Source organism: Delphinapterus leucas, chromosome 13 (assembly GCF_059928025.1).
Source record: "Delphinapterus leucas isolate spDelLeu-1000000601 "Yukka" chromosome 13, BTC_Dleu_Yukka2, whole genome shotgun sequence".
Taxonomy (NCBI): domain Eukaryota; kingdom Metazoa; phylum Chordata; class Mammalia; order Artiodactyla; family Monodontidae; genus Delphinapterus; species Delphinapterus leucas.
This window is the reverse complement of record NC_143141.1, coordinates 35,017,622-35,044,659: the sequence shown is the minus strand read 5'-3', so window position 1 is coordinate 35,044,659 and position 27,038 is coordinate 35,017,622. Positions and strand designations below refer to the sequence as shown.

Genomic DNA, 27,038 nt, shown 5'->3' with positions numbered 1-27,038 from the left:
ACTCAAAAATAAACTCAAAATGGATTAAAGACCATTAAAGGCCAGACACTATAAAACTCTTAGAGGAAAACATAGGCAGAACACTCTGTGACATAAATCACAGCAAGATCCTTTTTGACCCACCTCCTAGAGAAATGGAAATAAAAACAAAAATAAACAAATGGTACCTAATGAAACTTAAAAGCTTTTGCACAGCAAAGGAAACCATAAACAACACGAAAAGACAACCCTCCGAATGGGAGAAAATATTTGCAAACGAAGCAACTGACAAGGGATTAATCTCCAAAATATACAAGCAGCTCATGCAGCTCAATATTAAAGAAGCAAGCAACCCAATCCAAAAATGGGCAGGAAGACCTAAAAAGACATTTCTCCAAAGAAGATATGCAGATGGCCAACAAACACATGAAAGGATGCTCAACATCACTAATCATCAGAGAAATGCAAATCAAAACTACAATGAGGTACCACCTCACACCAGTCAGAATGGCCATCATCAAAAAAATCTACAGAGACTTCCCTGGTGGCGCAGTGGTTAAGAATCCATCTGCCAATGCAGGGGACACAGGTTTGAGCCTTGGTCCAGGAAGATCCCACATGCCGCGGAGCAATTATGCCCATGTGCCACAACTACTGGGCCTGCGCTCTAGAGCCTGTGATCCACAACTACTGATCCCGTGTGCCTCAACTACTGAAGCCCACAAGCCTAGAGCCCGTGCTCTGCAACAAGAGAAGCCACCACAATGAGAAGCCCGTGCATCACAACCAAGAGTAGCCCCCGCTCGCTGCAACTAGAGAAGGCCCGCGCACAGCAACGAAGACCCAACACAGCCAAAACTAAAATAAATAAATTAATTAATTAAAATTAAAAAACAATCTACAAACAATAAATGCTGGAGAGGGTGTGGAGAAAAGGGAACCCTCTTGCACTGTTGGTGGGAATGTAAATTGATACAGCCACTATGGAGAACAGTATGGAGGTTCCTCAAAGAACTAAAAATAGAACTACCATATGACCCAGCAATCCCACTACTGGGCATATACCCTGAGAAAACCATAATTCAAAAACAGTCATGTACCACAATGTTCACTGCAGCTCTATTTACAACAGCCAGGACATGGAAGCAACCTATGTGTCCATCAACAGATGAATGGATAAAGAAGATGTGGCACATATATACAATGGAATATTACTCACCCATAAAAAGAAACGAAACTAAGTTATTTGTAGTGAGGTGCATGGACCTAAAGACTGTCATACAGAGTGAAGTAAGTCAGAAAGAGAAAAACAAATACTGTATGCTAACACATATATATGGAATCTAAAAAAAAAAAGGTTCTGAAGAACTTAGGGGCAGGACAGAAATGAAGACGCAGACATAGAGAACAGACTTGAGGACATGGGGAGGGGGAAGGGCAGGCTGAGATGAAGTGAGAGAGTGGCATGGACATATATACACTACCAAATGTGAAATCGATAGCTAGTGGGAAGCAGCCGCATAGCACAGGGAGATCAGCTCGGTGCTCTGTGACCACCTAGAGTTGGTGGGATAGGGAGGGTGGGAGGGAGACGCAAGAGGGAGGAGATATGGGGATATATGTATATGTATGGCTGATACACTTTGTTATAAAGCAGGAACTAACACACCATTGCAAAGCAATTATACTCCAATAAAGATGTTAAAAAAAAAAAAAAGAAATATGCCTGCCAAAAAAGGCTTAAAATTGCAGTCTTGGGAAGACAGACCCAGTGGGTAAAATTTTCTTTAGGGAAAAGAAACAGATGGCAGATTTAGAGGACCAGAATGCTTTGAATCAGGATAATTCTTGATTATATGCAATTTAGTCCTTTTGTTGTCTCCTAATTTTTTCACATTTACTAAGATCAACTGTCTCTCTACAAGATAAGGCCCTCTAAAGAGACCACAGACGGTCTACCTTAGTGGTTAAATATATAGGCTCTGGGCTCAAACTGCCTCGATCCAAATCTTCGTTTTACCACTTAACAGCTGTGTGACCTTAGATAAATCCCTCTTTGTACCTCTGTTTAAATGGAAATAACATCACCCCCATCTCAGGAGGATTTGTGAGGTTTAAATGTGTAGATTAATCATACGGTCACAACCTAATAATGGGTTTTTCATCCTTTAGTGTGATGTGTGCCTCTTTTTTTTTTAATGTAAAGAAGACAACAATTTACCAGAGTACACTGCATGTAGTATGAATAAGTACTGTTTTGCAAAAATTTTGTTTCCTTTATCTATATGTGTGCATATATGTTTCAATTACATAAAATATACTGCTCATGGTGGTTTGCTTTTAAAAATGTGAGAACCACTGAATTAACACACAAAATAAAGGTTCAAACAGTGCCTGGCACACAGTAAGCACTTAGTGCTATGACTGTCATTGTTGCTGTTATGTACCTACCTGTTAAAGTTGTTTGTAGGATTACCTAAGGTAATATGAAAGCACTCTGGAAAGTCTAATATACAATATTAGTGTAAGTTAAAGGAAGCAAAAAGCCCTTCTCTCCACCTCTTAATACCCATACAAGCATAGCCCTGTTTCGGCACATATCTGTTGCTTGGTGCACAAGTTATTTGTTACATTGAACTGAAAAGTCCACAGACCATGACTTATCTACCACTCTGTCATGCTCTGTATATCTGCAGAGAAATAGAGGCATGGTGCCAGAGTAAACTTATTTATTTTTACCTGGGTGGAGGCTGGGATGGGGAAGGCAAAAGTCATGCCCATGGGTAGCTGAAGGACGCAAGCGAGTCAGAGAAATTGCCTACTCCCACAGAGCCAGGTAGACTCAAATGCACCACAGACCAGGCTGGACTGACAGATACTTGTGCCTTTATGCAGGGCTGAATCACTTCTCTCTATCCTCACCCAGGCAACTCATAAAAAAAAAAATAGCCTCTGAGCTCCTCACAGGCATAGCTCACACCAGGAAAAACTGGGAATCCCCAAAAAGATACAAATAGGGGGTGACTATGCAACAAAAAGTTACCTGAGGGGTTCCTTGAAATAACAAGCCCACCTAAACGTCCAAATAGCATTTAAATTCAAAACCCTGACTTAGAGAAAAATTCGGAAATGTGCTCACCAATAACTGTATCAGGTCTGGATTCCATCCTCAACACTGTGTGACCTTGAATTAGTCACTGCATCTCTCTGGCCTAAGTGATTTCATCTGCTAAAAAAAAAGAGAGATAAGACGTACCTCACAGGGTCATTGTAAAAATTAAAGACATTATGCAGTAAAATGGCTAGCACAGGATCTGGCACTGGTAAATGCACAGTAAATGTCTGTCCCTTCTAGCCTCCAAGTCAACAACTATGGCAAACTGAGGTTCACTGGCCAGCTCATAGGTATCCCAGTCGCTTCATGGAAATTGCCTTCTTTTAAAAGAAGCATTATAATACCATTTCTTTACCTCTTTAGCACAATAGCCTATTCTAGAAGTCTAGGAAAGAAATAATTTCCCATCTCATTCTTTACAAGTAGTGATTCCTAAATGTTTTGGTACTGAGGGCCCAAATTATGCATTGGTACTGCCCCCCCCATCCATTATTAAACGAAATGAGCGAAAGACTCGGTATGATGACTACATTTTACAGTTATTTGCGTTCCCGTTTCAAATTAATGAGAGAAATGTATTAAAATTCCCCCGCTGAGGCTGGGACCAGCCTGCGGGGTTTCATCCCAATCTGGTCAGCGCACTCGCTGCGCGGGGAAGGCCCCGGCTCACGGGCGGGAGGGGGGAATGGGGGGGGCGGCCGCGTTCTAGAGCTTTCAGCCCGACTCGTTGGCGACGAATATAGGCCACGTGTCGCCATTTTGTGTTCAGGAAACATGGCGGCCACCCCCACGGGAAAGAAAGGGGGGGGGAAGGACCGCCACGTTAGCCGCTTTCCCTGAAGGATCCTGAAGCACCCCGCGCACTCGGCCTTTTCTGTCTGGCTCAGCCGAAGAAAAGGGGAAGGGGCAGAAATCACAACTGGCGCCCCAAGGGCCCCAGAGACCTTTCTTTACCGGGAGGAACGCGCGGCTCCACACGCGGCAAGAAAGGCCCTCCAAGATGGCGGGCCCTGTTGGGGGCCGCCCCCGGAGAGCGTGGGCGCCGTGGCTGCACCGAGCGGGGAAAGGGCCGAAGAGCAGCAGCGGGAGAGTAACTCGCGCAGGGAAAACCGCAGGAGCTCCCCAGGGCAGGGGTAAATGCGGTCCCCCAAGATGCACGCCATTGTGTTAAATGTCTGACGAGGCGGCAGCGACTAAAACGACACCGCGCAGGAGGTGGGGGTTCTGCAGGTTTAACGAAAGAGAGTTGCAAAATGCAGACAAAGCATTATGTAAATGGACGCCATTCTCTTTATGGCCATGTTTCTAGCACTTCCCAGAAACCATGAGCAGAGCCGTGACTTTGACAGCGGCGCGTGGTGGGTTTTGGTCCTTCTCCCAACCGACCACCGCCACGGGGCCGAGGCGGGGGTGGGGGCTGGCGTGGGGCGCCCCGACGCCGAACATGAAGGGGCCCCACGTGCCCGCCCGGGCGGGAGCCCGCCCCGCAAGCCTCGCCTCGCCGCCCCTCCCCCCCGGAAGACCGCGGCTGCCCCTCCCGTCCTCCCCACACCCTCACGCACGCGCTCTGGCCGCCTCGAGCGCATGTTTTAAATCCGCGGCGTCCTAGCATCCGCCTGCAGTTATCGCCGGGGCTGCCCGTGTCACTCCGCGCTTAAACCGCTTTTGTAGGGCGGGAAAATAATGTGTCGCCTCCGCGCAGAACACTACCGTTTCCAAACATCTGCCGGCGCCTCTGGGGTTAATAAAATACATGTTCGTTTTAAAACTTTGCCGGACTCACAGCTTCTGCCTACCGGGGCTTTCTTTTCAATGCTAGGCTGTTAAAAGTGTATTTTAAAAACTACTCTATGGGGGTTGGCGCAATCTTGTGACCTAAAAAGGACGGGTCCTCATTTTTTTTCAAGGGGTCCTGCGCAGCAAGCACTTCCGGGGTCAGAGGGTACGCGAGGTTGAAAGCGGGCTTCCCGCCCCGCCCAGACCGCCGAGGCTGCCGCCGGAGTCGCCACCGCCGCGCCCTCGCCCACCCGCCCGCCCGCCGCTCCCGGCCCCGCTCGCCCCCTCCGCCGCCGCCGCCCGCCCCTGCGACGACGCCGCGGCCTCCCGCCCTCGCCCGCTCGCTCCCGCGGCCCTCGCTCGCCTCGCGCCGGCAGTTTTGGGCCTACACCTCCCCTCCCCCAGCCAGCCACCAAAGACTTGACCACGTAACGAGCCCAACTCCCCCGAACGCCGCCCGCCGCTCGCCATGGATGCCGGTGTGACTGAAAGTGGACTAAATGTGACTCTCACCATTCGGCTGCTTATGCACGGAAAGGAAGTAGGAAGCATCATTGGGAAGAAAGGGGAGTCGGTTAAGAGGATCCGCGAGGAGAGTGGCGCGCGGATCAACATCTCGGAGGGGAATTGCCCGGAGAGAATCATCACTCTGACCGGCCCCACCAATGCCATCTTTAAGGCCTTCGCTATGATCATCGACAAGCTGGAAGAAGATATCAACAGCTCCATGACCAACAGCACGGCGGCCAGCAGGCCCCCGGTCACCCTGAGGCTGGTGGTGCCGGCCACCCAGTGCGGCTCCCTGATTGGGAAAGGCGGGTGTAAGATCAAAGAGATCCGCGAGAGTACCGGGGCCCAGGTCCAGGTGGCGGGGGATATGCTGCCCAACTCCACCGAGCGGGCCATCACCATTGCTGGCGTGCCGCAGTCTGTCACCGAGTGTGTCAAGCAGATCTGCCTGGTCATGCTGGAGACGCTCTCCCAGTCTCCGCAAGGGAGAGTCATGACCATTCCGTACCAGCCCATGCCGGCCAGCTCTCCAGTGATCTGCGCGGGCGGTCAAGATCGGTGCAGCGACGCTGCTGGCTACCCTCACGCCACCCATGACCTGGAGGGACCACCTCTAGATGCCTACTCGATTCAAGGACAACACACCATTTCTCCGCTCGATCTGGCCAAGCTGAACCAGGTGGCAAGACAACAGTCTCACTTTGCCATGATGCACGGCGGGACCGGATTCGCCGGAATTGACTCCAGCTCTCCAGAGGTGAAAGGCTATTGGGCAAGTTTGGATGCATCTACTCAAACTACCCATGAACTCACCATTCCAAATAACTTAATTGGCTGCATAATCGGGCGCCAAGGCGCCAACATTAATGAGATCCGCCAGATGTCCGGGGCCCAGATCAAAATTGCTAACCCAGTGGAAGGCTCTTCTGGTAGGCAGGTTACTATCACTGGTTCTGCTGCCAGTATTAGTCTGGCCCAATATCTAATCAATGCCAGGCTTTCCTCTGAGAAGGGCATGGGGTGCAGCTAGAACAGTGTAGGTTCCCTCATAACCCCTTTCTGCTGTTTTCCCATGATCCAACTGTGTAATTTCTGGTCAGTGATTCCAGGTTTTAAATAATTTGTAAGTGTTCGGTTTCTACACAACTTTATCATCCGCTAAGAATTTAAAAATCACATTCTCTGTTCAGCTGTTAATGCTGGGATCCATATTTAGTTTTATAAGCTTTTCCCTGTTTTTAGTTTTGGGTTTTTGGGTCATGAATTTTATTTCTGTTTGTCGATAAGAAATGTAAGAGTGGAATGTTAATAAATTTCAGTTTAGTTCTGTAATGTCAAGAATTTAAAAATTAAAAAGTGGATTGGTTAAAAAATGCTTCATATTTGAAAAAGCTGGGAACTACTATCTTAAACTCTTTGTTGGTGCATTTCTTTTCTTCCCTTCTAGTGTTAGGCTTTTGTAGGGAGAAGGGTGGGCCCGTCCCTGGTATTTTCTCCAGCCCTTTTCACCTTACTGGTAAGATTCCATTCCCTTTCCATCCCAACAAAGGAACACGGCAGGCTGGGCCTGCTTTGGGACGTTTGCAGAGACAGTGGGGGTCTCTTGGAGAGTGACATCCCTCCAGCCAGGTTCCAGAGAGAGGCCTCTGCCCATTTCTCTGGTAGAAAACATAAGGGGTTTCTCAGATGGGAAAAGTATGCCCACTCGGTAGGACCTCTGATGAATGGCAGTGTGTCCTCTAGTCCCACCAGCCCCGCCCTCAATCTCACGTGCAAAACTCTTAGCCAGGAACAAAAAACGTTCTGAGGTGGGAGGAGCCTGGGGGACCCAGAGAAGAGGTGGGGGAGGGAAGGGCTGGGCTGGGGGGGAAGGGAGGGCTGAGGTGGGGGAAGGGGAAGGGAAAGGGGCTGGGTGGGTCTAAGGGCTTGGGAGAGGGTAGCTGCTACAGGGTGGTGGTAGGGATAGGGGGCTTGGTTGGGCAGCAAGACTGAATGGGGGATGGTAGCAGCGGGGCGCATGTGTCGCGCATGCACCTGTGGCAAGCGGCCTGTCAAGAGGATGTTATTACACCTGCCAAGTGGCTACCCAGAAACAAAGGAGGCCAGCTTCTAATTCTCCTGCTGTGTGCAATGTTTAGAGAAATCATTGTGCCAGGAAATAATTCTGCCTAAATGGGGCAGTCCACACAGGCAGGAATGTAGGCTGATCATTGACAACCGCCTAAGAATGACCTCAGTGTTAAAAAATGCAGATTCCTGGGTCCCACCCCAAATCTAATCAGAAGACTGCATTTTCAGCAAAACTCCGAAAGGTCCTTAGATGTGAGTGCCACTGATTCCCTTCACCAGTGGAGTAGGAAGATCTTGCTGTAAAGGCCTAGCAGCCTCGTGTCAGCCAGTGGGCCTAGGCTGAAACTGATGAGAGAAGAACATTTTTCCACCATTAGGCAAAAACACTAGAAACAGCGGATTAGGACAATAGACGATTAGGTGCCAGAGTGTGTTGTTCAAACGAGGCACTGTGGGAGATCACCAACAGCAGAAATTCCTGTGGGAGGGGAGTATTAGCCACCATAAATATTTGTTGAGGTTTCTTCTCCACAGGGCATCTGCTCCTTTTTTTGGAGGTACAGACCTAGTTCCGAGGGTCCCTGGAGGTAAGATTGGCGTTTACCATGTGCTTTATACCCACTGCAGAGTCAGGCAGTTAGTCCCTGGAGGGAGCCCAAGTCCTGGAGTTAAACCTGAATTTAAATTTGAATTCTGCCACTGTGGCCTTGGGCAAATTAAGTTCTGTATAAAATGGAGGTGTTGAAGTACACATCTGGGCTTGTGAAAGAAAAAAAAAAGCGTGTGTAAAACAACAGTGCTTATAACACAGTAAACTTCAATATACTTTAGATTGCAAAAAGCCAAAGGCCCATTTCTGCCCCCAATGTCTTCGGGCAGAGAAATATTGAAAGAAAGCAGTGTGTACTAAATGATAAGCTGAGAGAAGACAGTTGTCTTGAGGAGCCAGGATAGGTAAGGGAGACACTAGTGAAGACCCAGCAATGGGTTTGATGTCTTCTGGAAATAATGAGCACAAATAAGTTTGTGTAGAGTAGAGCAGGAGGGGATAATTAGGTTGGACCCTCAAACACCACGTTGAATGGTTTGTGAGATATCCTTGAAACTTGCTGGGGGAAGTGGTTCCAATACCCTATAAAAAGTAGGCCTCAGGGCTTCCCTGGTGGAGCAGTGGTTGAGAGTCCGCCTGCCGATGCAGGGGACACGGGTTCGTGCCCTGGTCTGGGAAGATCCCACATGCCGCGGAGCGGCTGGGCCTGCGCGTCCGGATCCTGTGCTCTGCAACAGGAGAGGCCACAACAGTGAGAGGCCTGCGTACCGCAAAAAAAAAAAAAGTAGGCCTCAAATTTTCCTCAAACCCCATCCCCACCCCTTAAAAGGCAAAGCCGGCAATAGTATGTAAAATAATGATTTAGGCAGCAAGGATGGATAGGATAGGATGGGAAGAATGGCAACTTGGAGAGAATAAAGGCAGGAACAGCAGTTAGAAAACTACCTCAGGTAAGTAGGTTCTAATATTGGTTGGGAAGCGGTATCAATAGAAGTGCATATAGAAAGGGACCAATGCAAGAGAGATTGAAACTGCATGAGGCCAGAGAAAGGGCTGTAAGGAAGGGGAGCAGTGAATTCAGACATGGTGACTGGAGTATTTGCAGGCAGAAATATTCAACAAGTAGCTTGAAATAGGAGACAAACTCTGAAGGGAAATCAGAGCTACAGGGAGACAGGTAACAAGAAGAGAGGGCTAGAGATTGAGCTTTGGGGTATAAGCTGGGGGTAAAGGGACCTAGTCAAATTGTTCACTGTATCTCTAGTGCCTGTCACCATACCTGGCATACAGCAGGGGCTCAATAAGTATTTGTGGAATAAATATAGAGGAAGCAGCCAATGAAGAAGGAATAGTCAAAGCAGCAGAAGAAAAACCAGGATAGCACCCTTGAGAGTAGTCAAGGAGGAAAGTTTCAAGGCCAGTGGAATGACTATAATGCAGCAATTGTGAGATTTAACAGGCTTGATTGAACATCTATGTGCAAACATAGATTTGAACTAAAACTTGAAGTTTTGGTACAGTTGGGAGATGTGTAATAGCCCATTGTAGTTAGAGCATGTTACTTGGTAAAGGGAGGGAAGGGGAGGGGGAGGAAGCCGCAGAATCATTTGAGGCTAAATTATAAACAGCTTTGAATGCCAAAATAAGGGTTTGAGCTTTATCTTGAAAACCAGTCGTCTCCAAACATTTTCTTAAAGTGTACCCCTTCTGTAAAAAGTCTTTAGCATGTACCCTTATTACATGCTCATTTATTTATAAATTACGCATATGTCTATAGTCATGCTTTTCTATAAACTATATACATAATATAAAGCATAATTCTAAATATTATGTATATTAGAAAACATAAAAAACTTAAATGTTAACAGTTAAGATAAAAACAAACTGAAATCTAATTTCTAATAGTTTTTTTTTTACTCCCTTTCCCCCCATTCATTTTAGAGATTAAAGGGGATACCGGAGAAGACAATTTCAACGTCCTGAGTATCCTTAGGGAGCAGAATTTCAGAAATATGGGGAGAAGCCGGACTGCAGCAGGAGGGGAGGGCCTGGGGGCTGAGGAATGGAGACAGGAGTATAGATGGCTCAAATACGTGGTACAAAGGAGAGAAAGAAACAGGACAGTGACTTGGGGGAGAGCTGGGGGAAAGGTTTTTTGTTGTTTTGTTGTTTTTGAAAGGAATCTCACTAAAGGCAGAGTAATAAGGAAGCAATAGAAAGCTAAAAATAAAAGCTACAGGTTTAAGAAGACTGTAAATAGAAGAGGGCATTGGAGCAAACTGCCAGGCCAGTTTGACTACTAGAGTTAAATTCACTTTGTCCCCTCTCTTATGGGGACTTGCACTTCAAGACTCCTCCCCTTTCTCTTGGCTACCCCAAGTAGTGAACCACATACGGTCCAGCATCGCTGGGCCTGTCATCTGCGAAAAGGCAGCACCCAGCCAAACATATACATAGGCAGTCACCACCGGAGAAGCTGTCCCCTGCCAAGTCCTCTGGCCACCTTGCTTGGCCTGGCCACCTGAGGATTCCAATCTGACCACATCACTCCCCTGCTTAAAGGCCATCAAGTCTCACCTCTACCCGTGGTCTACAAAAGAAAATCCAAACTTCTCAGCAGAGTTTCCAGACCCTTCAGGATCTGTTCCCACCAGCCTCACCAGTGCAAAGACTGCTAGTCTCTTGCAGTTCCCCAAAGTCATTCTGTTTGGGCATCCTTGCATTTGGGAAATCATTGTTTCTTCGCAATTCTGACCCTGGCTGTCCTCTTCTTCATTACCTGCCTGGGGTTCTGGGGTTCCTGCTCTTGAGCATCAAAATTCAGCAAGGAAAATTACACTCTGCTGGGTTCTTGGTTCAAAGACCTGAGTTCTAGTCCTGGCTCTAAGTGACCAGGGACAAATTGCTCCCCCTTCCCGGGTCACAGTCCTCCCTCGGAGCTAACTGGGTAAGATAATATCCATGGCTGCTTGGGAAATACTGCCTTCGTGGGCACCCAACCCTGCTTCTGCCTCCTGCGACAGGGCTGACTTTTGACACACAGGCCCTCTGTAAACACTCTAAGAGAGAAAAACGGAAGTTAACAAAAAACTGGCAGCAGCAAGCCCCAGCTTGGCATTTTGGGTAACTATTCAACCAGGGCTTGATTGAGGAGGAAGCAGAAAGGAACTACCAGAGAGATTTGCTATGAATATCCCTGAAGGAGCTGTCCGCTTTAGACTTTCTGGGGAAGAGGAGAGGGCAGTAGAGGAAAAGGCGAAGGGGGCATGCCAGAGAAGGTTACATGCGGGCAGGCGGAGGTAGGCCTCCAAGCAGACCCAGGCCCCGTCCCCCTCCTTCCCCTGCTCTTAGGCCCTAACAGTGAGGGCTCTGTGAGATGGCTCTGGCTCCCCTGAGTGCCCCCTGGACCCATGTCCACTAAAGTAGGGAGAGGGTAACTATAGCTGCCCCCTTCTCCTCCCAGCAGCCAATTAAGACTCCAGACATCTGCCACGAGGCTGAGTCCACCCTGGTGGGGAGTTGAGGCAACTAACTCTGCTTCAGTGACAGCAAACACATTCCCCAGTTAGTCACTCAGGTGGCGGAAGACCCCAAATTGCTTACTCCCTGAGCCATTCAACCATAGCAAGGAGACAGATGAACTTTCTTAAACCTGCCTCCATGTAGATGAAAACCCGTGCCTTCATTTGTTAGTTTACCTCTATTTCAGAAAACATTTTCGGGGCTTGCTCAGTGAGCCCTTAAGAGAAACTTCTCCCACTGGCTCCTGACAGGACGTCAGTGAGGTCAGATGTGGTCATTCCACAGCCTGCAACCTGAGCCACTCAAGCAACATCTCCAGGACAGGCTAACATTTATCAGGAGCTTGCTATGTGCAAAGCGTTGTTCTAAGCACTTTAAATGAATTAACTCCTTGAATCCACAGGGCCCTATGAGGTACAGTTATTCTGATGCCACTTTACAGGTGAGAAAACTGAGGCACACTGCAGTGAGGTGACTTGTCTGAGCTTACAGAGCCAGTGGGAGGCAGAGACAGTATTTGAGCATGAGTAATGTAGCTCCCAAGCTGCTTTCTAACCACCATTCTGGACTGTCCCACTAGGCCAGAAAAACTGCCCTGGGAGAGCCTAATTGTTTCATTTTGTCTTTAATAACTTTTATTGCCCAGTCTTTCAGTTAACACAGCAATACATATTTTTGTAGAACATACATAAATAGATAATACATATGAAAATCCATATGGTTACATATTGCTAACTAGAAGTTAACATCCTCTAGTCTTTTGTTTTACATACTACTCTTTTAAAGTAGCAAATATAGGGTTTCCCTGGTGGCTCAGTGGTTAAGAATCCGCCTGCCAATGCAGAGGACACGGGTTCAAGCCGCAGTCCAGGAAGATCCCACATGCCGTAGAGCAACTAAGCCCGTGCGCCACAACTACTGAGCCTGCGCTCTAGAGCCTGTGAACCACAGCTACTGAAGCCCGTGCGCCTAGAGCCTGTGCTCCGCAACAAGAGAAGCCACCGCAATAAGCCCGCGCACCGCAACAAAGAGTAGACCCCGCTCACCTCAATTAGAGAAAGCCCGCGCACAGCAGTGACGACCCAACGCAGCCAAAAAATAAATAAAATAAATTTATTTAAAAAATAAAAAAAATAAAGTAGCATATATATACTACCCTTTTAAAAATGGATATACTCTACACACTAACTTGTATCCTATTTTCCTTTTTATTAAATTGAGATATCATTCGTATACCATAAAATTCACCATTTTAAAATGTACAGTTTCGTGGGTTTTAGTATATTCACAAGGCTGTGCATTCATCACCACTATCTCATGCCAGACGTTTCACCACCTCAAAAAGAAACCCATACCTGTTACCAGACACTCCTCATTCCTCACACACCCCATCTACCCCATTCCTTGGCAACCAGTAATCTACTTTCTGACTCTATGGATTTGCTTATTCTGGACATTTCATATAAATAGAATTATATAATATGTGACCTTTTGTGTCTAGCTTCTTTCGCTTAGCATGATGATTTCAAGCTTCGTCCATGTTGTCACAAATATCAATACTTTGTTCCTGGGCTTCCCTGGTGGCGCAGTGGTGGAGAGTCCGCCTGCCTATGCAGGGGACATGGGTTCGTGCCCCGGTCCGGGAGGATCCCGCGTGCCGCGTAGCGGCTGGGCCCATGAGCCGTGGCCGCTGAGCCTGCGCGTCCGGAGCCTGTGCTCCGCAGCAGGAGAGGCCACAGCAGTGAGAGGCCCGCGTACCGGAAAAAAAAAAAAAAAACTTTGTTCCTTTTTATGACTGAATATATTCCATTGTATGGCTATAGCACAAGTTGTTTATCCATTCATCAGTTGATAGGCATTTGAGTTGTTTCCACTTTTTGGCTATTATTAATAATGCTGTCATGAACATTCCTGTATAAGTTTTTGTGTGGACATAGGTTTTCATTCCTCTTGAGTATATACCTAGGAGTAGAACTGGTGGGTTATGTGGTAAATCTGTTTAACTTTTTGAGGAACTGCCAAATAGTTTTCCATGGGGGCTGCACCATTTTATGTTCCCGCCAGCAGTGTATGAGGGTTCCAGTTTTTCTACCTTCTTGCTAATGCTTGTTAGTTTCATTTTTTTTTTTTTTTTTGGAGTCATCCTAGTGGACATGAAGTGATACCTCATTGTGATTTTGGTTTGGATTTCCCTAATGATTTGCATTTCCTTCACTGAGAATTTTTTCTTGTGCTTATCAGTCATTTGAATATCTTCTTTGGAGAAATGTTTATTCAAATACTTGGTGCATTTAAAAAGTTAGGTTATCTTCTTGTTGAGTTGTAAGATTTCTTTTTTTTCTTTTGGCTGTGTTGGGTCTTTGTTGCTGTGTGCGGGCTTTTTCTGTAGTTGCGGCGAGCGGGGGCTACTCTTCATTGTGGTGCACGGGCTTCTCACTACGGTGGCTTCTCGTTGTGGAGCACGGGCTCTAGGCGCTCGGGCTTCAGTAGTTGTGGCGCACGGGCTTAGCTGCTTTGCGGCATGTGGGATCTTCCCGGACAAGGGATCGAACCCGTGTCCCCTGCATTGGCAGGTGGATTATTTTTTTTTAAATAAATTTATTTATTTATTTTTGGTTGCGTTGGGTCTTTGTTGCTGCACGCAGGCTTTCTCTAGCTGCGGTGAGTGGGGGCTACTCTTTGTTGTGGTGCGCGGGCTTCTCATTGTGGTGGCTTCTCTTGTTGCTGAGCACGGGCTCTAGGCGTGCAGGCTTCAGTAGTTGTGGCACACGGGCTTCCGTAGTTGTGGCTCGCGGGCTCTAAAGCACAGGCTCAGTAGTTGCAGTGTTCGGGCTTAGTTGCTCCACAGCATGTGGGATCTTCCCGGACCGGGGCGCAAACCCATGCCCCCTGCATTGGCAGGCAGATTCTTAACCACTGCACCACCAGGGAAGTCCCGTACGAGTTCTTTATATATTTTATATACTAGAATCTTATCTCATAGATGACCACAAATATTTTCTCCCATTCTGTGGGTTGTCTCTTAACTTTCTTGATAGTGTCCTTTGAAGCATAGAAGTTTTTAATTTTGTTTAATTTTTTTTTTTAGGCCGCACCTCACATGGCTTGTGGGATCTTAGTTCCAGGGCTCGAACCCAGGCCCTGGCAGTGAAAGCTCCGAGTCCTAACCACTGGACCTCCAGGGAATTCCCAAAACGTTTTTAATTTTGATGAAGTCCAGTTTATTTTTTTCTTTGTTGTGCTTTTGGGTGTCATATCTAAGAAACCATTGCTTTATCTAAGGTCATAAAGAATTATACTAATGTTTTCTTCTAAGAGTTTTATAGTTCTACCTCTTACACTATAAAACTCTTAAAACATAAGTATAAATCTTCATGACCTTAGATTTAAGCCTTTGATCCATTTTGAACTAATTCTTATTTATGGTCTGAGTAGGGATCCAAATTCATTCTTTTGCGTGTGGATATCCAGTTGTCCCAGCACCACTGGTTGAAAAACTTTTTCATTATATCCTATTTTTTAACTTAATAAACTGTAAATATTTTCCACTGTGATAAATCAATAAATACTATTTTGTAGTAGCATTTTTTATTAGCCATATGTGCTCCATTACACTCATGTAATTTATTTAACTAATCTCCTATTTACAGACATTTAAATTGTTTTTACATTTTACTGTCTTAAATAAAGTGGTGAATATACTTAGAAAAGTATCTTGAGATACATCTCTGATTATTTTCTTAGGATAAATTATTCAAAAGAGGAAAGCCTGGATTAAAGTGCAGCTTTATTTTCAAGGCTTTAGATGCATACCATCACCTTACTTTAGAGCAGCAGTTCTCAAACTTTTTGGTCTGGGGATCCCTTTACACTCAAAAATTATTGCGTTTCCCAACAGGCTTTTGTTTGTGTGGGTTATTCTATTCATATTAACTGTCTTAGAAATTAAAACATTAAACAGATTTAAACATTTATATATTCATTTCAAAATAACTATCATGAACCCATTAAGTGCTAACATAAATGATACTTTTTTTATTAAAAATAGTATTTTCCACAACAAAAAACATTTAGTGAGAAAAGTGGCTGTTTGACATTTGTGCAAACACTTTTAGTATCTGGTTTAATAGAATATGCTGGAGTCTCATTATCTGTTTCTGCATCAGGCTGGCTGAGATATCACACATCATCTAGCCTCTGGAAAACTGCACTCCACACTAATGAGAGAATGAGAATGAAAAGGGCAAATAATATCTCAGTAATATCATAAAAATAGTTTTGACCTCTTAGATCCCTAAAGAGTCTCAAGGAGCGCTAGGTGTCCCTGACCACTCTTTGAGAAATGCTGCTCTGTGGAAAGATTTTACCAAGTATATTCTTATGACTGTACCCTTTTCCCTGCACCTCCATCAACAGTGGGCATCATCACTTTTTTTTTTAATTTTTATTTATTCTTTTTTTAATTTTTATTTTTTGTGTTAGTTTCAGGTGTACAGCAGAGTGATGCAGTTATGCACACACATGTATCTATTCTTTTTCAAATCCTTTTCCCATTTAGGGTATTACAGAATATTGAGTAGAGTTCCTTGTGCTATACAGTAGGTCCTTGTTAGTTATCTATTTTACATCATTTTTTAAAATATCTTTATTGGAGTATAATTGCTTTACACATTTTTTTTAACGTTTGCTAATTTGTTAAGCAAAAAGCAGGCTGTCTTTATGATTTGAATTTGCACTCTGTAATTTCTCATAATGTTGAAACTTTCTTCATGATTTTTATAATTTATATTTTTCTTTTATAGATTGCCTTTTCATATCCTTTGCACGTTTTCTTCCTGAGATGAACGTCTTCTATCTTAATGATTGTAAGAGCATTCTATATATTTAGGATATTAGCCCCTTGTCATGAAAGTTGGAAGTGTTTTTGACGTGCCTGAGTTTTGTTTTGTTTTGTTTTGTTTTATATAGGCAAGCTTACCAGTATTTTTCATGGTTTTGTCCTCTCCTTTTGCCCTACCTAAAGTCAAATAAATTATCCTCTAATTTAATTTCCCACCAGCAGTGTGAATGTGCCTGTTTGGCCTAGGAAGGCATCAGGAAGTACCAGATTAGCACTTTTATAGTATTAATAACATCTTCTTATTTTTATTCTATTGATCATATGGGTATTACACAATGAACGTGAAATCACATTTGAGCCAGAATGAAGATGACCTTTGATGTCATCATGCCAGGACATCTCCCAACCAAGTGTCCTTGGGGAGAAAATTCCTGCTTACCCAGAACAAGGTGACAGAAATAAGTTTTATTGTTTGCGTGTCTGATAAGGTGGGTCTCACCTGCTCAGAAGTCTGGAGACTTGTGAGTCTCCTGTTCCTCCCAGGGGAGGAGGTGGCCCATCCGGGTGGGCTCCTGGCCTCATGCCAACGCTGTGGTGCCCAGCAGGGGGCTGTCTCAACGTACCTGAGATGGGGCCAATTTATACCCAAAAATTTAGCAAGGGATTCGGGTCTCCAGAAGTTAAAGCTTTATTAGGGGACAATAGCCAAAGCACTCATGACCCATTTCTTAGGAAGAGCCATTTGAAAATAAGAAAAGGAAACTAGAACTTAACAGTCTGACAGGATATCCTAGCTAACCACAAATTTACAGAATTATAGCTTAGCTACAGAGATCTCCTTTCGCAACTTTTTGCAAATCTCTCCAGTAAATGCTACCTTCTAGAGCTTGACTGCTCTCTGAAAAAAGTAATCAGAAACCATTACAAAGTGGATTTTTGCATCCAAGATGACTAAGCCCAGTGAGCAGGGATTTTCCCAGGATTGTTTCCCATGTTCTTAAGCACACTAGAGATTTTTCTTTGCCAATCTGGCAGGTGAAAACAAATGTCATGGCATTGTGTTAATTTTCATTCCTTAGATTACTGGTGAGTAAAAAAAAAAAAAAAAAATTATACATTTCTCAGCTGTTTGCATTTCTCCTTTGGTGAATTATCTATTAAACACATTTTTCACCTTTTTCTGTTGGGGTGTTCATATTTTTCTTATTGACTGAGGAGCTCATTATATAGTAAAATATTAACACTTCATCATATATACTGCATATTTTCCCTCAGTTTGTCAGTTTCCTTTCAGCTTCTGCTCTGCAGAAGTTTCTAATGACTAAGAAGCTAAATCTATCAATCTTTAACTTTATGGTTTCTGTCTTTAGCTTCACGCTTCGGAAGTCCTTTCCTCACCACAATTATAAAAAAAAAAAAATCCTCTTTTTTCTTCTAGTATTTTATGTTTTCATTTTTTACATTTAAATCTAATCCATCTGAAATTTATTTTGGTATATATGGTAGGAAAAGCTAATAATTTTTTCCCCCAAATTGCTGGCTAGTTGTCCCAATGATATTTCTTGAATAATCCAGGAATGACAAATATGTGGCCTGAGTGTAGTCTTCTGTTCCTGGGCCCCTGGAAGACATTTCTAATCAAACGCAGAACTCCTGGCTAAGCCTAGACTAGGCCTCACAGCCCTCCTAGAACTTCAGGCAGCCACCTCCTACTCCTACCTGTGACATTTGGTATCAAGATGAAACTCTATCATTCTCTAGACTAATCCTTCCTCTTCCCCATTGATGTGAGAGGCCTTTATTAGAAAATACATTCTTTTTTATTCTAGACTTTCCTTTCTGCCTTATCTATATGCCTGTCTTTTCATGTGCCTTCTCCACCCTCTTTGGTTATTACTTCTATGCACTAAACAGTAATAACTGGTAGCATAAGGCTTACACCCTTTGCAACACATTCTTGAATATTTTCTCTCATTTAAACTTGTAAGTTTATTGAATCGAAGTACCTCCAAAATAAATTAATTAAAACTTAAAATTCATGTTAGATTTTCCGATCTAGATACATAGTATTTCTTTCCATTTTTAAAGACTCCCTTTATGTTTCTGAATAGTTTTATTCTAAGTCCTACACATTACTGATTAAGTTTATTCCTAGATATTTTATATTTGTGGTGAGACCTTTTTTCTAATACAATATCTAACTTCTTATTACCAGAATGAAAACTTCATGGGAGCAGAGACTATATATCTTTCATTCATAACTGTAGCGCTACAGCTTAAGAAACAGTGGCTCCACATTGTAGGCTCTATACGTTTCTAAGTAAGCGAACATAAAGCAATGCTATTGTCTTAGTGTGTCATTAATTTGTAACAGGAACTTTGCTGAATTATTGGTTAGCTTTGTTTTCCAAGTGATCCTCTGGAATTTTCCACGTTTGCAAATATTGATAATTGTTTTCTTTCCAACCTGTATTGTTCTTATTGACTTTTCTTCTAAGACTTATTGAACTGAATAGATCTTTCTATTCAGGTTTCTATTGTTCTTTCAGAACAATCCTAAATAATAGTGATGGCAGTGGGCACCTTTTTTGTGTTCCTAACTTTTATGGTAATACTTCTAGTATTTCACTGTTAAGTATGATTACTAGAGTAAAAGCAAATTTGATGGAAAGAATATAATGAGTCCCATTCTGGACGTGTTCAGAGGTGTATTAGTGTGGAGATGTCCAGTAGACAGCTGGACATATAAGAAATCTGGGGGCTTCCCTGGTGGCGCAGCGGTTGAGAGTCCTCCTGCCAATGCAGGGGACGCAGGTTCGTGCCCCGGTCCGGGAAGATCCCACATGCCGCGGAGCGGCTGGGCCCGTGAGCCACGGCTGCTGAGCCTGCGCATCCGGAGCCTGTGCTCCGCAACTGGAGAGGCCACAACAGTGAGAGGCCCGCGCACCGCAAAAGTAAAAAAACAAACAAACAAACAAAAGAAATCTGGGCTAGGGACTTCCCTAGTGGTGCAGTGGTTAAGAATCTGTCTGCCAATGCAGGGGACACAGGTTCGGTCCCTGATCTGGGAATATCCCACATGCTGTGGAGCAGCTAAGCCCGTGTGCCACAACTACTGAAGCCCACATGCCTTACAGCCCGCGCACCACAACTACTGAGCCCACGTGCCACAACTATGGAAGTCCGCACATTCTAGGGCCCATGCCCTGCAACGAGAGAAGCCACCGCAACTAGAAGCCCACGTACCACAACGAAGAGTAGCCCCAGCTCACTGCAACTAGAGAAAGCCCGCATGTAGCAACAAAGATCCAACGCAGCCAAAAAAATTTAAAAATTAAAAAAAAAAAAATAGAAATCTGGGTTAGAGGGACTTCCCTGGCCATCCAGTGGTTAAGACTCTGCCCTTCCAATGCAGGGGGCACGGGTTCGATCCCTGGTCAGGGAACTAAGATCCCACATGCTGTGCGGCACGGCCAAAAAAATAAAGAGGTTTTTTTTTTTTTTAAAAAAAGAAAGAAATCTGGGCTAGAGACAAAGATTTGGGAGTTAACATCATATAGGTAGGAGCTGAAGCCTTGGGATAGATAAAGTCACATAGAGAGAAGGTCAAGGATAGAACTGGGGAACACCAATCTCAAGGCTGGGTAGAGGAACAGGAAACCATCAAAGAGATGAGAGGAAATCAGTAAAGGAGTCACAGGAGACCAAAGATGAATTTCAAGGGAGAGGAGGTGATCAACACAGCCAAAGAGTGAGAAGGGGAAGATGGAAAATAGGCCAAGGATTTAGTGTCTAGGAGGTCACCTGTGACCTTAGCGAGTGTCAACATTGTGATGGAGCTGAGCTCACCTGTGATGGAGCTGAGCTCACCTGTGGGGAGAAGTGAGAAAGTGCAGACCACCATGAGGAAGAGGACTCCTTCAAGAAGCTTAGCGAGGAAGAGGAACAAAGAGATAGAGTACTAAATTGAAAGAGAGACAGAATTGAGGAAGGGATTCCAATTTTTCAGGTGGTAGTGACACAAGGATGTTTATAAGCTGAAAATGAAAAGACAGTGAAGCAGACTAAAAGTCTGAGAAAGAGACAGAGGAAAAATAAAGGTGAGCAAAACACAGAGGGTGTGGAAGGGATGGACTCCCGTGGTGGGGACCCTGTTAGCCTCGGTCTCTGCTTTCTCTGAAGTGGGAAGGACATAAGATGGGTGAGGATTGGTGCCTCCCGAGAAAGTAACTTCCCACCTCTGTCCTTTCCCACCTAGACTGGCAGAGGAAGGAGAATGGGAGTCCAGAGGGCAGTGGAGGTGTGGAATCATAGCCTGGGCCTGCTGACTAGGGAGGCCTGAGGGGCTGCTGGGCAGAACTTAGGGTTCCAGCTCAAACTGGAAATCATAAACCCACCTGGTCACAGAGTAAAAGCTTCAAGAAATTCCAGTTTAATTGGTCTGGTTTGGGGCCTGGGCATCGGAATTTAAAAAGCTGCCCCGGTTAAACAACAAGGTCCTACTGTACAGCACAGGGAGCTATATTCAATATCCTGAGATAAACCATAATGGAAAACAATATAAAAAAGAAAGTATAGAGACTTCCCTGGTGGCGCAGTGGTTAAGAATCTGCCTGCCAATTCAGGGGACATGGGTTCGATCCCTGGCCCGGAAAGATCCCACATGCCACGGGACAACTAAGCCCGTGCACCACAGCTACTAAGCCTGTGCTCTAGAGCCCATGAACCACGAATACTGAGCCCATGTGCCACAACTACTGAGCCTGTGCTCTAGAGCCCGCGAGCCACGACTACTGAGCCCGAGCACCACAACTACTGAAGCCTGCGTGCCTAAAGCCTGTGCTCTGCAACAAGAGAAGCCACCGCAATGAGAAGCCTGCACACCACAGCAAAGAGTAGCCCCCGCTTGCTGCAACTAGAGAAAGCCCGTGTGCAGCAACGAAGACCCAATGCAGCCAAAAATAAATTTAAAGAATTTTTTAAATTATATATATATAATTGAGTCACTTTGCCGAACAGCAGAAATTAGCACATTGTAAATCAACTATACTTCAATAGAATAAAAATTAAAAATTTATAAATAAAAGAAAAATAATAACTTAAAAATAAAAAGCTGCTCCAGTGATTTTAACATGCAACCATGGTTGAGAAATGCTGGGGTCAAAAAGTACATTTGTGGGAATTCCCTGTCAGTCCAGTGGTTAGGAGTCTGCACTTCCATTGCAGGGGGCAAGGGTTCAATACCTAGTCTGGGAACTAAGATCCTGCAAGCCACGCGGCATGGCAAAAAAACCCAAAAATGTACCTTTGTGCATATAGAGACTCCAAGCCTAGCGGGGAGGACAAGGAGAGGCTCAGTTACCCTGGCTGGCTGAAGCCTCAATGTCCTGTGGGGCTGCAGGCATCCCCCCAGTCACAAGAGGACAGATTCCTGACTTGTTCTGCCCTTTGGTCAGGATCTGAATTCCTCTCCAACCTCTTGCCTGAAGTTAAACCACAGAAAGTTTTCCTGACAGAGAGACCCAAGGAGCCCTGGAATGGCAGTGGAGGGCCAGGTTGAGGAATATGACGGTAATTATGGCAAACAATACGCTTTCCCACTTAAGAACCAAGCCCTCGGCCAGGCTCACCGCTAGTGTGTGTGCCTGTATGTGTGTGTGTGTTTCAGGCGTCCTATTCAACTGAAATACAAAAGCGGCTCTGAGACTGGAGGGGAGGTTGAACAAGTGACCAGGATGAGTCATGCTGCTTGGCTGCAAAGACCAGGAGGCTGCCACTCCCAGTGGGGCGGGGCCTGGGTGGGAAGAGCAGCAGGTACAGCAGTTCCTGTGAACTTTCCACCCTGCCCCTGGGCAGGCTGCCTTTTGGGTCAAGCAAATATTTTTGTAAAAATTAAGACAGAAAATGTAACTTTCTGCTTATGGCCACAAATTTCTGGTGCAAGCAGACAAGCTGAAGCAAGGATGAGGCCAGTGGATCTTGCAAAGCCCTGGGATGTTCGCACAAGGGTCGGGTTTACAATATTAGGCCGAAAACTGTGACCTTTTCAAAACAGGCTCAGGTTGGAACAAGAGAAGGGCTGCAGGGCATGGATGCCCCTGTGAGGAGGGGTCAGGAGGTAGAAATGGCCCAGAGGAGTCCTTTTTTTAAAAAAATTAATTTGTTTATTTATTTATTTTTGGCTGCGTTGGGTTTTCATTGCTGTGCGCGGGCTTTCTCTAGTTGCGGCGAGCAGAAGCTACTCTTCATTGCCGTGCACGGGCTTCTCATTGCAGTGGCTTCTCTTGTTGCGGAGCACTGGCTCGAGGTGCGCAGGCTTCAGTAGTTGTGGCACGTGGGCTCAGTAGCTATGGCTCATGGGCTCTAGAGCTCAGGCTCAGTAGTTGTGGCGCACGGGCTTAGTTGCTCCGCGGCATGTGGGATCTTCCCAGTCCATGGATCAAACCCGTGTCCCCTGCATTGACAGGCGGATTCTTAACCACTGCGCCACCAGGGAAGTCCCTAGAGGAGCACATTTAATGGACATTTTCAATGTGCAGGTTTTGGGACATGAAGGAAACTGCTCAACACAGAGCCCCTTGCCACGTGTGGCTGTTGAGCATGTGAAATGTGACTGGTCTGAATTAGATGAAAAAAGCACAACAGATTTCAAAGGTATAATACAGGGGGAGAAAAAAGTGTAAAATAGCTCATTAATAACTTGTTGATACTTTTTTTATACTGACTACACATTGAAATTATAATACTTGAACGTATGAAGTAACCTCTTTTATTAAAATTCATTTCATCTGTTTCATTTTACTTTTTAAATTGTTGCTATTAGAAAAGTTGAAATCACATCTGTGGCTTCCATGATATTTCTGTTGGACAGTGTTGCCATATGCCCTTCACCCAGTGAACTTTTATTGGACACCCACTTTGCCCAAGGAAGCCATATAATATTAATAATGGCTCCAGTTTTTATCAGGCTGACTACTTGCCAGGCACTTTGCACTGATTTAGTAACTTGCCCTAGTTAAGAAAGTACACTGGCTTCCCAAATCCCCATTATTAACCAATTGGCCAAACTGCCTTCCTGGTGGCAGAGACCTTGGGGTATAGTTGGGGTGCATCACAGATGCCTGCCCCAACATAATAGAAGGGCTGTGTGAAGCCGAGAACACCCAAGTTAAAAACCAACCCTCAGGAGCACATACACTTTAAATGTTTTTTGACATGATTGAAACACACAGCCATCTATCTGCATTCTCTTTCCCAATTTTTTTTACAAAGATGGCCAAACTTTTTTGACATGCTGGTCAGTTTCTCTGAGGTTCAGGATGTGACCTGGGGAGAGAACAGTGGTTCTCCACCTCGGCTACCCAGTGTGATCAGCTGGGGAGCTTGGGGAAATGCTGATGTCTGGGCCCCATCCTTAGAGATTCTGATGTAATTAGTCTGGTTTGGGGCCTGGGTTTGGGGATTTTTAAACCAGGGAAGGGGTGGTTCTAATGTGCAGTCATGGATGAGAATCATTGGAGTAAAAAGTTAACTGGTCCATATGGAGATTGGATCCCCCAACCCCAGACTCCCTCATTTGCTCTCTTCTGATTCATTCTGCCCACCTGACCAGCTGAAGGTGTGCTCATGTCCCGAACTCATTACGAGGGACTGCTGGGGTGAACAGAGCTCAGTACAAGGAAGGGGACAAGATCACAGAGCTTCTTAAAGGCTGAGAATATTTTATTTTGTTTTATTTTTTATTATTATTATTTTTTTGCGGTAGGCCTCTCACTGTTGTGGCCTCTCCCGTTGCGGAGCACAGGCTCTGGACGCGCAGGCTCAGCGGCCATGGCTCACGGGCCCAGACGCTCCGCGGCATGTGGGATCTTCCCTGACCGGGGCACGAACCCGCGTCCCCTGCGTCGGCAGGAGGACTCTCAACCACTGCGCCACCAGGGAAGCCCCGAGATTTAACTTTTGAAAAAGAAATTTTCTTCTGCATCCTATCTTGCTTATCCCCACCCTCCCCACTCCCACCCTCCTCATGTAAATCAGCCTGGGGAATCAGATCTTGGAGAAACTTTGATCTCTTTATCTGAAGGCACAAAGATAGCATTGCAAAGCCTGATGCTGGTGTGGAGGTGGCATGGTTCTGAATGCTTCACATTCTTCTAGCAAGTTTCACTGCTACTGTATTCTCAGAGAAGGGACCTTCCTGCTTGAGCAAGGCCCTGGGGAAACTGGTGATGGAATGTACGGAAGAACAAGGACAGGGTAGGAGGGAGTCTTCTTTGACAGGAAACATCAGTGAGTTCTGATATGCAAAGATTTGAAAAATCCTTTACATCAGTCACTCAGAAAGAACCTGGGACTGGGCTATGGACTTGGCTCTCTCACTGTATCATTAAAAAAAGACATTTCAAGTTTCCAAGCTACTAACTGCAACAGGCCTCTCACTGAGCCCCTGAGTCCCTCCAGCCCACCATCTGTCTGCACGGCTGCCAGTGCTTGCTCTGAAATGCACATCTGACCATGTTGCTCCCTAGTTTAGGATCAGTCTCCAGCTCGACTCCTACCCTGCAGCCTCCATGACCAGTAGGAAAAAAAAATCTAAACTCTTCTCTATGTCCTTTGAAGCCCTTCAAAATCTGGTCCCAGGATGCATTTTTTATCTCATCTGCAGATCTGCGCCCTTTCTCCTGCTCTCCAGACCACTGAACCTGTTGCCCTACCATCCTGTGTGTCATATCTGCCCCTGTACAGCCATGAGCTCCACCAGGAAGGGCAGTGGCTGGGCCCCTCTGGCCATGTCCATCCTCCAGCACCCATCCCAGTTCCTGGGACATGGGCTCAGTTAAGGTTTGATGCCTGAATGACCAACTAAATGAGCAACCATGTAAATTAAGGCCCTTGTACTGGACAATTCCTAAATTCTCTTCTGGCACTAGCTTCTGAGAACTGTTCCTCAGGGCCGAGCTCAATAACGGTCACTGCAGTTTCCAATCCAGAAAAATAGAGACAAGTGGTCTGACAAAGGGTTTAAAAGTTTTTGTTTATTTTTAGTAAATCATAAAAATTTTTAGTAAGTCCTATGGTTGCATAACAACGTGAAAGTACTTAATGCCACTGAACTGTACACTTAAAAATGGTTAAGACAGTAAACTTTATGTTATGTGTTTTTCACCACCACTTTTAAAAAGGACCTCTCTGAATGTTCAGTTTCTACCACAATGCCCCTAGCCCTTCTGTCTAGTGAGATTTCAAGGTGATCAAACAAAAACCCCTTTGAGTAGGAAAGGTATTAAAACCTTTATTCTTAAAGAAAATGGAGAAAGAGAGGATTCCTGGTTTAATAAAATGTTCAAATACAGTGATACTCAAAGTACCCTAATATCACACATTTCCAGAAGCTTCAACTATCTATCACGGAGCCCAGGACTAAGAAATAAGCAAAAATAGCCTCTGAGTGACCACAGTAAATATCACTAGACTAATTAAAGAACCGATTTTATGAGGTAGGTGATCATCTCCACTTCATGATCAAGGAAATTGGGGCTTAGAAAGGGTAACTTGCCTACATTTATACAGCTGGCCAGTTAAAGAACCAAGATTCAAGACTACTCTGGATGTGGAAAGATTTTAAAAAGAAAAAAACCCCAAGTTCATGCTCTTTCTACTTCACCATGCCTCTACTTCTTGGATGCTATAATATTTATAATGTCTTTCTTGTTTCGCTTGGTTTGGTTTTTGTTTTGTTTTGTGTCGTTTTTATTGAGATATAGTTGATTTACAATATTATATTAGTTTCACGTGTACAAAATAGTGATTCAAAATGTTTACAGATTATATTCCATTTAAACTTATCATAAGGACTTCCCTGGTGGCTCAGTGGTTAAGAATCCACCTGCCAATTCATGGGACATGGGTTCGATCCCTGGTCCGGGAAGAAGAGAAGCCACGGAAATGAGAAGGCTGCGCACCGCAACAAAGAGCTGCCCCCATTCGCGGTAACTAGAGAAAGCCCGCGCGCAGCAACGAAGACCCAACGCAGCCAAAAATAAAATAAATAAATAAAGTTATTATAAAATGTTGGCTACATTCCCTGTACAATATATCCTTTTAGCTTATTTAGCTTAGTGTGGTTTTTATTTTTGTTTTTGTTTTGAGTCCTCCCAAAATAACTTTGACTATCTGCTCCAAATGGGACTTTATTGGAAGGAGACTGTGGGCTCAGAGAACTGAAGGAACAGTTAGCAAACGGGGCCAGACTGGCAGGAACTGGGCAGCTGGGGGACCTTCTCTCTAGAATGTGGCAGTTCATGTGACACACACCTGAGCTTGCCGGGCTCAGAGACTCTCTGTTCAGGTTTCAAATTCCCAGGAGGGAGAATCGGTTTGCCTGCCTGGGTTAGGTGTCTACAGCCATATTAATCTGCTCTGCCCAGGGAAGTGGAGGACTGGACACCAGCCTTGGCCACTGGTGCTCATCCCGGGTGTTGGCTCTTCTCAGAGAACGGGGGAGTTCCTGTGGGCCAGGCAGACCCCAAGGTGTGTCTTCAGAAGGAGATTTCCTGGGGGAGGTAAGAAGGCAACAGGAGTACCCTGGCACCCCGAGAGGCCCCTGTGGAAATGCCCTGAGCTATAAATTTAGCCTAAGCTTTGCATATCATTCCATTCACAGTTTCATCGTTATC

General features: G+C 45.1%; 1 protein-coding gene across 1 annotated transcript; it reads left to right on the top strand.

Moving 5' to 3' along the window:
* The first annotated feature begins 5,099 nt into the window (after window positions 1-5,099).
* On the top strand, window positions 5,100-6,753 carry PCBP1 (poly(rC) binding protein 1). Its single transcript, XM_022561344.3, has one exon. The coding sequence runs from the start codon at window positions 5,340-5,342 to the stop codon at window positions 6,408-6,410; it is 1,071 nt and encodes a 356-aa protein (XP_022417052.1). The 5' UTR covers window positions 5,100-5,339; the 3' UTR covers window positions 6,411-6,753.
* Window positions 6,754-27,038: the final 20,285 nt, after the last annotated feature.

Bases quoted from the DNA above. Each gene is read 5' to 3' on its own strand.
- PCBP1 (XM_022561344.3), top strand. From the start codon at position 5,340: ATGGATGCCGGTGTGACTGAAAGTGGACTAAATGTGACTCTCACCATT.